The 12442-nt window shown below is 32.4% G+C and overlaps 1 protein-coding gene across 5 annotated transcripts in view; it reads left to right on the top strand.

Moving 5' to 3' along the window:
- The window catches only part of LOC145252570 (lysine-specific demethylase 5A-like), a 123297-nt gene that overhangs the window by 44211 nt on the left and 66644 nt on the right, over window positions 1–12442 (top strand). For all 5 annotated transcript variants that reach the window (XM_080112189.1, XM_080112192.1, XM_080112188.1 and 2 more), the window contains 4 exons: window positions 6790–6857; window positions 8923–8967; window positions 9592–9750; window positions 11117–11236. In XM_080112189.1, coding sequence (XP_079968315.1) covers window positions 6790–6857; window positions 8923–8967; window positions 9592–9750; window positions 11117–11236 — 392 coding nt within the window. The remainder of the gene's footprint in view (window positions 1–6789; window positions 6858–8922; window positions 8968–9591; window positions 9751–11116; window positions 11237–12442) is intronic.

Raw genomic sequence — 12442 nt, 5'->3', positions numbered from 1 at the left:
TATTTTCATGTATAATATGTAAATATTTGATAATTATTAATTGTGCGGAAATTTTTTAAGTTTTATCTTTCATAGAAATTCAAATCGCTTAAAGGGAAACAATGACAGCGATGGTTAGCTATGCGTCAACCATCACTGTCAGTGTATTAACAAATTTGTATTCTCTTAAAATAGAAAACTGTTTTTTCTGCTTGCAAAATGAAAGCAGAAAAAGGTTTCATTTTTTATTCTGGGTTTGTCGATTTAAAAAAGTTATTTTCAAATATGATTTCCAAACAATACTATTTTGTTTTTAACACTTGTAGTACACATGTACTAAAAGCGTTAAAACAACAAAATGTACTAATGTGTTTGTTTTTAGTGGTAAAAAAAAACAAACAAAAAAAACCCAAATATATAATAAATAGAAGGTACTTGTATACTTATGCTACCATGCTGAAATAACATTTAGAAACCCGTTCTTAACATGGGAAAGGAAGGGTGTTAACTATTCTGTACTTTCACCTAACAATTTAATAAAATATATTGTGAAACTTGAATTTATTTTTTAACTCATTGTCAAGACCATTTTTTCGAATCTGTAAAACAAACCCATTTTTTTTTTTTTTAACTGAAGATATCTAAATAATAATAGTAATTAGGCGGTTCGATAAAGAATTTCATTGTGATACATTTTGTAAATTTTTACCTTGTTTCCACCTTAACATTTTTCTTTAAAATGACTATCTTTAGAGGTTTTTGGGTATGCTGAAAACGAATATCGCATTTAAATTTCCGCAAATAAGTAGCTTTCCGGATATTAAACAATGTCATTTCTTATGTTATTGCTGGTGGCCACCTTGGTAAGTGTGTTTGCGCATAGTTTCTCGGGGGTTAGGTTTGTGCGCTTGCTCACACCAAGATAGCCACCAGCGATAACATAAGAAATGACATTGCTTAATATCTGAAAAACTACTTATTTGCGGAAAATTTAAATGCTATATTTGTTTTCAGCATACCCTAAAACCTCAAAAATGTAATCATTTTAAATGTTAAGGTGGAAACAAGGTAAAAAAATTACTGTTTTATTTCTTTGTTTACATAGTTTAATTTTCAGTAAAACAACAGAATAGAAATGACAAAAATTACCATCAACTGGTGAATATATAGTTGCTTATCAGGATTCCTGGTACTGTGAAAGCTACATCAAGGATTCACGTAGAGTACGATTTATGGTTGCATCTCAGAAAATAAGGGTATATTTTGGGCCAGATAGAGAGGATTTACAAAATTGAAAATTGGACTGGTCCCAAAATTCATAAGTTCTGGTCGACAATGGGAATTTCCATCTTTTACAGAAATCCAAAATCTATATGAAAAATTTTCTTTGATTTATTTCTGAGATTAATTCATATCTAATCATTTTTTTTTTCTTTGAAAGGAGTAGTAAATACCGGCCATGAATGCTCTTTAGGCATTCAATGGCTACACCCAGATTAAGCTCTCCTTTGGTGAGGAGGCCGGAAAATGCCTGCTCTCAATAAAGCTATATTTAAATACCGCTATAATACTTAGTTTTGTTCATGAATAGACACCCACTGTATGATACTATGCGCCAGTTTAAAAAAAAATTGAAATTTGTATGTCTGAATTTATAATTCATGACTTAGGGTAAAGAAATACATCAGATTTGACTACATAATAAGAAAGAGCATACAACTTTACATAAGAGTGCAAAGTTTCATGAGAATAGCTTGAAAAATAAATAAATGGTGGCGAAATTACCGAATCTCTTGAAATGTTGAGGTCTGTTATTTAGCCCTCTTTTTTTAAAGAAAAATGTCCACGGAAAAGCCTAAATTTTGGCACTTAAAATTCTCATAACTTTTGAACTACTGATGGTATTTGCATAATTCAAACGGTTTTAAGCATCTTTTACATAGCTCTTTTCATGCAAGTTGATAAAATAACAATTATCTAAAAAGAAAAAATCAACTTGTAATGCTAAGATTAACCTTATAAGATTAAGATGAATATTATAAAAATATAGTTTATTTGATGTGGAAATTTTAATATTTCGCATTGGTTAGCTAAATATTTTCTCATGAAAAAGAAATTAGAGCAAATGTTTAAATTCATCTCCCCTTGTAATATTGAACGAAAGTTCTCTCGTTATTGAAAATGTAACAGCTGTTTGCTGATTTTTAACGCTAGTGTGCCTCATTTGATATTGTTAATGACGAAAAATAATCTTATAATTTGTGCGCAAGTTGTGTGAGCATAGGAAAGAGATTACATTTTTAGCATGAGTATTGATAAGAGTTAAGTTTAACATCCTTTTAAAACTTTTTTCTATGTACAATCACAGTTATACTAATTTTTTTAATACCCCTTGTCTCACCCCTTTCACTATTTTTATATTGGTTCAATATAATAGAAAGCAAAAACAAGTGAAGTAAAAGTCAGCAATGGCTGACTAAGTTTCAGTGTTTTAAAGAACGATTACCAATAAGAATGAAATCTTTTTTTTTCTTACATTCTAATATAATAATTTGGTCTAAAAGTATTTTTCAATAACCAGTTCAGTTTCAGAGAAAATCTAATGATGTATGAATATGTATGATTTAGGTGTATCTTGTAATTTTTTTATTTTTAGTCACTTTCAGATTCATCCTTACTAAAAAATAATAAACTACATTAAAAACTAAATTAACAATCAGTTTAAAAATTATTATAATTGAAACCAAGGACAAATTTAAGTTATATCTTTTTAAAGTCATTTTGATAATCTGTTATTTGTCCATTTACACCTCTCCATTCAACATCACATGTGTAATAAAAGTTTTCATATCTGAAAGCTAAATATTTCAAAATCAAAAAAAAAAAAATTAAGGAATTAAACTGATTTAAAAAAAAAAAGAAAAAAAAAATTTAGTTGGAGGTAATAATTTTTTGAAAATGTTGATAACAAATCCTGTGTTTTTCAGTCTTTCTTATATTCAAAGGAAACTATTTGATTCTTATCCAGAATTCCACCCATATTAAAAAGACAAAAATAAACAAATTTGTAATATATGTACCCGTGATGACACAAAATTATCTAGATAATTACAGTTTGTTTTGGCATGTCGCAATAACCAAGGGTTTATTAGATATCTGAATAACAAAAAATACAAGACTGTTATTCACACGTAGTGAAGATACACATAGCAAGCAACACCGCATGTATTACAACAAAATGAATAGTAGTCCTCTACCCCGCCTCCGTCTTTGGTACTGCAGTTATTGGATAGAGCAGAAAAAATGGTAGTGGAGACTGAAAATAGACAGAAATTACTGGTACAATTTTACAGTCACTGTTCAGTGTGTGAGAGATTATCACAGCTGTCACACATGTGAACCTACACCTGAATGTACCTAAAAAATAACTGAAGTTACAGGCTTTGATAAACTAATCACTTTTCAATATGGAAACATAGTGCAACAGACAGTTTTTCTTGAAAGGTCATATGATCGGGTCACGCGGTCAAGGACGCAAGGGTTGAAGTTCTTGGCGAGTAACAAAGCCAAAGACAGAGGGAGTTTCTTGGAGTTCCCTTCTCTGAAGTAGTGCCCTGTTCTGTGGGGATATCCGTGATGTCAATGGAGAGTCAGGGGGAAGATAACTCTCATTATGTGGTTGAGTAGATTGTCACGTGCTGTGGGGACAAGCCAGCTGAAATTGGTTTGCCTTGTGGATCTGGTGTAGGTTTATGTTGGGCAGTATCCTGATCTGATGTGTTGTGATATTGAAGCCTGGCTCTTTGGAAGGTGTTGGTGATTAATGATCCCGATGCATTTGTGTTGTTCACTAATATTTATTTCATAGTTTTAACGCCAATCTCAGCTCTTGAATTACTGTGGAGGAATGCTACTGATGAATGTCTGTGGTGTACTCTCCCAGCATTTGGTAAACACTTAGTTTTGGAGGCGGTGAATTCAGGGCCGTTGTTAGAAGAGAGCTCCTCTGCTATCTCATAGGTGACAAATGTTCTGCGCAATGTCCTAATTAGTCCGTCTGTCTCATCAGACATTTTCTCCACAATTGGTCAGTTGTTGTAGCAGTTCACACTGACGAGATAATGATGGCTGTGGTATTTGAAGTAGTCAGCAACTATACCTTGGAAGGGGTAGATTGGCTGGATCGGTGGAGTCGGTGGCATGCATGGTTGGGAAGGGGCCATATGATTGCACTCTGAGCACATTTCTCGTATGTTGCAAATAGGTTTTATGCCTGGTCAGAAGAAGGATGATTCGGCCCTTGAACACATTTGGGTAACACCTTGGTGGGCTGAGTGGAGAGACTCCAAGACTCTGAGCTGGAAGGATTTGGAGATGACTATGCGGTCGTGGTATAGTATCACATTGTTGAAGCTGCTCAAATGATCACGGTACTGGTAGAATAGTTGGACATCAGCTGGGAAACCATTCTCCACCGTGTCGAGGAGCAGCATCATGGATGGGTCACTGGCAGTAGCAGTATGGATGTCATCCAATGATATTGATTCAAAGAAGGTACCATTGTTGAAGTCATGGGTTGTTAGTTGCTCTGCATAGCGGATGAACTCAAGGATAGACTGAGGCAACAGAGTGGTGTACAGAGCTGCTACTGAGTCATTGGGCAGTGGTAAATGTTGAGCCATACTGACTTGGTGGCGTGACAGCGTCACTGGTAGAATGTCTGGTGCCTGGAATGTGAGCAACCTGGAAGCGATACTGTAGATTTTTTTTTTTTTTTTTTTTTTTTTTTTTTTTTCAAGCTATGAAGGTGTGGTTTGGGTATGTTGTCCAAGTGCCTGTTACCAAAGACTTTGAGCAGTAATTTATTGTCTATAGCTATGATGAGATCTGGGAACCCAATAATGAAATGTCTAGCTTTGTCTAAAATCTCTACTCTCGCCAAAGCCTCGCCTTCAATGGAGGTCCGGTCTCGTGTATCAGCTGGTGACGGCAGTGGAGGTGATAGGCTCATTGCTGTTTATGTGGAGGCGGTCAGCGGAGTGTTTCCCACTTTCTTTATCCTTCTCAAGTGATTGCTCTGCTAGCTGGGGTTGCCTCAGTATGTCTAGTTGGATGTCATCGTCGTAGATACCCCAGATGAGAGAATCATAGATTATGTTGTCACTGTAGCTAATTTCATTTCTGCAAGTTGTACAGCCTACCAGGTACTGACACACACCAGTCTGCCCTTAATCTCGCGGCAAATGCATGAACTGGTTCATCTGTCTTGCTTCATGTTTTGTAGCTGAACTCTTGCTACCATGACACCCTCTTGTTGTACAGCGAGAGTCCTTATCTTTTGCAGGACGGTTGTCTCATCGGAGTGTGCAAGGGACCCAAACGCTCTTGTGAGGTCTTTTCTCAAGGGGTTGTCACAGCACTCAAGGACTTGAAAGACTACGTCTGTGCCCTGTAAGTGGCAGGCTGATTTCATTCCATCTGTTCAAAGTAGGCAAAGTCCTCACTTGAACTTGCAACTGATACTGTGGGTTGATTGATTTTTTTTTCTGCCTCAGCTGGTGCTGCTGTAGCTACGGTAGGTACAGGTAGAGGGTGGGCCATGCTGGTATGGATGTCAATCAGGTGGATGAGGATTTCGAGTTTCCGTCAAAGGTAGCTTCACAATCTGGGGGTGTGCAGCTGATTTGTGCATCTTCGATGTTTCTGGATATCCTTCGTCATAGATGAGTACAGTTTACTTTTTGGTGTGTCGCAATGACCTAAATAGAAGAAATACAAGACCGTGTTATTCACATGTAGTGAAGATACGCATAGCAAGCAACACCGTATGTATTACAACAAAATGAATAATAGTCCTCTATTATCGTATTTGAAAATCATGTAAAATAATCAATTCGGTTTAATTGAGAAAATGAAATTTTATGACTAGGCAAAAAGAGACTATCCTGCATCGCCATCTTGGAGAAATAAATGCAGAGAAGTCCACAATAATTCAAACTTGCGAAATCATCCTTGTAATTCTTATGATTTCCCATTAATCACTTAAAATCATTTCAAAATGATTTATTTGTAGAAATAAAACTACTTGATCAATTTACTTCAAAATTCTTGAAATATGATCTTTTTGTACTGTCATGGTACATACATCAAAGGTTTTTCTGCGTCTTTGTTTCTTAATATTGGGTGAATTCTGGCCAACCACTAATAATTCTTTGATGAAATTGTCACCCTGACTCTGCCTGTCTATTTAGGATCAATCATACTTCGGCTAGAAATAACATTTTCTTTTGTCAGTCATATTTAAGTTTGAAAAAGCGTTGTTAGATGTATCTCTCTATAAGACTTCACATCATTCGTGCAAATCTTTTCATCTTTTAATTTTATTGATAATATCAAACTTATCTTTTTAAGATATTGTCTTTATTTATTTATTTATTTTTTTTTTTTTTTTGTATAAAGAATTTTTATTTATGATAAAATGTCCTCCTGTGACCTGCATCTTCTAAAATGTATACCATTTCTGAACCAGGATTAACACAATTGGAATGAGATGACATTTTTTTTCTTTTTACATTGTAAATAATTTAAAATTCGATTCTATCTCAGATTTGAGATTTTCCTTTTTATTTTATGAGAAAATATTTTTTCTCCTTTTTCTTCAAATCAGTATTGAAAATCTTTTGACAATCTTTCCAAAAGACTTTTTTTTTTTTTTTTTTTTTTTTTTTTTGCGGTTGCCAGAATTATGTGATAAAATGAGAAATAAGTTTGTTTATTTATCACGTGATGTTTAATGTATTACCATTTCAGATGAAAAAGTGGATGTAAAAAATATCAAAAAAGAAGGAAAGGTACGGCCCAAAGAAGAACATACAAATGTGAGTACAGTCATTTACATTTTTTGTTCTTATTTAGAATTCAACTTAAAACAAAAATACAGACAAATCTTTATGATGTATGTAACTGTCACAGAACAAAGATGTCACTTTCCAAAAATCACATAAATTGATCAAGTAATTTTATTTTATTTTTTTTTTTTTTTTTTCAACTAAGAAAATCAAATTTTATGATGAGCAAGACTGCCATTATCTTTAGAATGTGTAAAAATTCAAGGGCAACAACTCCATTTGACTACAGATTTTCTTTGTATTTAAAATAATCTAAACTTATGGATTGTTAGAAATCGTAAATTTTGATTTTCTTAATTTAAAAAAAAAACAAAAAAACTTGATCGATTTTATTTTTGGATTATGACATTTTTGTTCTGTGATGGGTATATACATCATGAAGATAGTTCTATTTCTCTTTTAATAGAGTTGAATTTTAAATAAGAACCATTCTTTTTTGTTTTTTAAACACATGTTCAAGAAATCCTACATAATCATTTTTTATAAGTGTTTTTTATCATTAAATAACTCAAAAGATTTTGATTTATAATAGAACAAACTAATCATCTTTTGTTTGATTTTATTGCAGTTATTTGTAACTTTTTAGATTGTTCGTGTAGGTGAAGAGGAAATAAGTGCTATCTTGTGTGCAGGAATTTTCTCTCTAAAAAGACAAAATCCCAAATACACTGGAAACAGTGACCTTGAAGACATTACCTGTGGGGGCCACTTGCAAAAAAAAAAAAAAAAGTGGAGGGCCATAGAATTACAATAAATTTATAGTTATATAATGGTGATATTTAGGTATCTGTCTGAAGCCTAAACTATACTATACTATAACTTCTTTTAATTGTACTATTGTAATTTCATCTATTACTAACTTCAATTGAAATATGCAGCTCATCTAGAAGTTTATGTGGGTTCAGTTGTGGATTGAAGTACAAAATGGTTTTTCATTTAATCCTGTTAAGATTCAGCTCATGACTGACAATTGTAGGCATGTCCCTTTTTTTCTGAGATTCTCATCGATGACTTTGCTATTGAGGAGAAATCGACTATTAGATCCATTGTTCTCTCCATCACTATAAATACATTATCATGCTTGAGGCTTTACTCTCTACAATCCTACTTCCAAACCATGTATGGTGGACTGTTGTCAAAGCAGATCACTGTTAAGGACTTTTCAATTCTGACTTAGTTTTGACTTAACATTTGAATTTTTTTTTTTTTCTTACACTTTTTTGCATATTTTTGTAAATATTTTTTATATTGAAATCAAATTTTTATATACATATATACACAATACTGAAAGCTGTATTATTATATCCAAAATGATTACAAATGAATATCTTAAGCAACTCCATGTTATTGACTGCTTGAAATTGATTAGGAATCAACCTAAACTATTTTAGTTTTTGCTAATGTTTTTTTTTATATTCTTCTTATACAAACAATACATGATACATAAAGAGCTCATACACTTAGAAGTTATTAATTTTTTAAGTTATTTTAATAAAGAAATACCGGAGTTAAAAGGACAGTTTTTTTTTTTTTTTTTTTTTTTTTTTTTTTTTTTTTTAGTATTCAATTTATGCCATTGGTTAAATAAAAAATAATCAAAGAAAATTGATTTTCTATTTTTAAAAGCATTACTCATGTTAATAGTTTTAATGTTTTTTTTTTTTTTTTAGTTTTTTTTTTTATAAAACTATAAGATCTATATGGAAAAAATAAATATGCATAAACTAGTCTCATCCATAATTCATTCTTAGTTTTAAATAAATTTTTAAAAAATACTCACCCACGTTTTATATTTTACATTTTTATTCACTCTACTGACATAAAACGACTTGAAACTTTATTTAACTTGGATTCATTGTGCAGTGTTGGAGTTTTTGAGATTGGAGAAAAAAAAAATTATTTAAAATATCTTCAAACTTTTTTTTCTCATTTTTACAGTCTTTTTTTAGCTGTAAAACATGAGTAAGCCATTTATCTCGACAGTCTTTACCTTTTCATCAAAAATTGTTATTTTACCTCTTATTTTATTTTTCAGTCAAACTATGATGATGCTAAAACGGGAGTACCATTAAATTTTAAAGTAAGTGGTTTATTAGATGTAGATTCATTTGGGAATGACAGCATCATATCAATTTTTATTTATCATGATTAACTTTTCAGAAAGTTTGAAAATCGGCCAAAGCCACCAATTTTTACATTTGTCTGGAGTTTGTTTTAAGATTTTTGCAGTGTGCAAGCGTTTTTTTTTTTTTTTTTTTTTTTTTTCCTCGAAAGGCCTCTTTTTTCTTTTCTGTAGAAACAATGGGTAACACCTGAGAATGTCTGTACAATGATTTTTGTTGTGAAACGAGATTGACAATTGAAAAATTGTTACTATCAAAAGCAGTAGCAATAAATTGCTAATTGATCAATTGAATACACGATCAGTATAGTCGGAAGATATTGATCTTTTATTGTGTGAACTTGAAACCATTATGTTGTTGTTGGAGCAAGAAATTATACCACTTTATAAATATACAGATATCCTGTTTTATTTTTTTGCACATGGGGAGTTATTGTGCAAAAAATGAATAAATTGCAATTTTTTATGTTTTTATTCTTTCTAATAGCCAAATCATTTTTTCAATATCAATTTTTTAAAGCACATTTAACTGAATATTTCTCTTCAGGCCAATTATTAGTTGACTTCTGTCTCCTCTTCCAGGTTGATGCTTATGTGTGCCAGGTGTGTGACAAAGGTGATGGGGAGGAGTTCATGCTATTATGCGATGGCTGTGATGATGCTTTTCATACCTACTGCCTTACACCCCCTATGCCGGAGGTACCAAAAGGAGATTGGAGATGCCCAGAGTGTGTCAAAGAGGTACACATGAGAATTATATCTACTTTCTATTATTCCTAGCGGGTCATCACTTATGAAAGCCAAAAGTCACTGGTTAATACTTGTGTCTAAGTCGATCTTGTGTATAAGTCGATGTGCAGTTTAAGATCAAAAATTGTCATTTTAAGTATTACCTGTGTATAATTGTTTCTCTGTATCTGAATGTGATAATACGTACATTTACGCAAGTGTGGTCTATTCGATTTTCATATATAGAACCAACCCGCTGCACACTTACATGCAACGAATGCAAATCTTGCTAATCAGACATTCTGATCAATGACATGCTGTAGATTCCAGGTGCAGTTACTGTTTTTAGACAAAATTTATGTCCCATATCATGATAACGTAAACGCATCGCATGAGCCATAATGCACCATAATAATGTGAACACATGTGTAAAGTGCCATTAAATGGTTTCATTAAATTAAAATTTGTTGAACTTGTGAGAGAACGACATATCGTAAGCACTATATTTCCTAACCTACTAAAAAAAAAACATATCACTGAATACATCATATTGAACTTAGGCCTATAGCCACGTCTGGAGAGTGAACATTGCAAGGGCTATTCCAATTATTAAGCCTTTCACTGAAAAACTGCGCATGTGCTTACATGCTGGCAAACACAGTCACTTTTTAACATTTCCAAAAACATTACCTATGTATAAGTCGACCCCCCCCCCCCAAAAAAAACCTTAAAATCATCTCCCAGAAATTCGACTTATATACAAGTATATACGATAGATGGATGGATTGTCAGAAAATAATCGGATTTTAACTGATGAATGGAATAAACAAGATATAATTATTTATGAGAACAGTTTATGACAATTATCTGATATTAAATTTGTTGTAGTTTGTAAGTAAACAATCCTGTTGTAATGTGTTCCCCTGATGGGAAGGTGTATGCTTTTCTTATACTTATTACTGTAGGTACATATAATCATGTTTGAACTTAGTGGATAAATATTAATTTTTATTTCATCATGATCGGAAAAGCTGGCCTATCTCATAATATCGATTCGACTTGTTTCAGTAGTTGCTGACTACATATTTATAGATGCATTGTCAGTGCTGTAGTCTTATTACAGGTTTCCAGTCATGTTGCACAGGTGATACAACTAGTATTGATCAGGGGGGGGGGGTAATATGTATGAAATCAGAATATTTTAGATACCTCCCCGTTCTCAAGTGTTACTATTTGCTTTATCTCAAGTTTCTGCTTTACTATATTTACACACAAGGCAGAGTAAATACAGCTAGTTAATTATAACCAAATATTAATTACATAATTTTCTCTGTGTGTCTATTTGGAAGTTGAAAAAAATTTTTAATTTTTATTTTAGGCTTGTAAACCTCTTATTGACAACTATGGTTTTGAACAATCTCCTCGGGAATATACACTGCAATCATTTGGTGAGATGGCTGACCAGTTTAAATCTGATCACTTTAATATGCCTGTTCATGTAAGTATATTTACACTTGCCATCACAAATTGTCTATAGCTGCCCCCTCCCCCTTTTTTTTTTTTTTGTAAATATTTAGAAATTTTTTGGCTTTATATAGTGTTATGTATTTATTCATGCTATTATACCGACCCAAAATTGAACAAGATTTACTTAAAAAAAAACAAAACAAACTATTCGATGTGAGTAACTTGCTAAACTTTCCCTCTTTATAATGATAATTATATAATACATGAAGATTTGCTAATAATTTTAAAGCCAGTTTAAATGAATACTGAAAACAATTGCCAGGAGGGACAACTAATGCACAATGTAATCCTCCCTACTTCTGTCTGATTAGACACTGACCTGGACAATAACCATCAAGGTGGACTTGGCTGAATTCCTAGATTCATAGGTGGTCTGTCCTTGACAGTGAAATTGTGATTGGCTAGCAATCTTATTCTATCTTGCCATAAGCTGCCTTGATTTGAAGTGTATTGTATGTCAAGGATGAAGTTGTCGCAACCTAATTATGGTGAACGCTGTTGCAACAACAACATTTGAATGCGATTGTAAATCTTATTGGGAGGATTAATATGAACTTGTGAGGTTACAAGTTTTTAACGTTATTATAAATATATAGGTTGAAGAATTATGATTTAATCAGGCTGGCTTACATTTTCTTTCCAATATAAAGAGAAGTGTAATATCTCAAACCAGACATAAGCAGATTGTGTGTAAGGAAAGGAAAATCATTCCAAATTACAAAAAAATTATTCTAAAAACCAAATGCATGATTGACAAATCAGCTATAGCCTACCATGATAAAAACTAGGGACATATAAATGTTAGTAATTTTGTTCTCACTTAGTGCCTATGATGAACAGCGTCTGTTGAAAATCTGTCTTTTGTTCAGTGTTCCGGCATTTTGGTAATTTCTTGTTCTGTGAATTACTTGTAGACTTTCTGGTGAAATCTCTGTTTACATATATAACTTTACCTTTAACATTTTGTTTTATTTGGTTGTCCCAAATGTTTGGTTCATGTAATTATTATTATTGTGATAAGGAAATCCTGAAAGTGTAAACTAATATGAGCAACTTGGTTTAAGAAAACCATGATAGTTGCTCTTTGGTACTGATGGGACGTATGTGGTGAAAACTATCAAATCTCTTGGGTTTTATTTGCAAAATTAAGCAGACATATTTTGATGGTTTACTTCTT

Source organism: Euprymna scolopes, chromosome 29, assembly GCF_053919585.1.
Source record: "Euprymna scolopes isolate OS-2025 chromosome 29, ASM5391958v1, whole genome shotgun sequence".
Taxonomy (NCBI): Eukaryota; Metazoa; Mollusca; class Cephalopoda; order Sepiida; family Sepiolidae; genus Euprymna; species Euprymna scolopes.
This window is presented reverse-complemented; position numbering and strand designations above follow the sequence as displayed.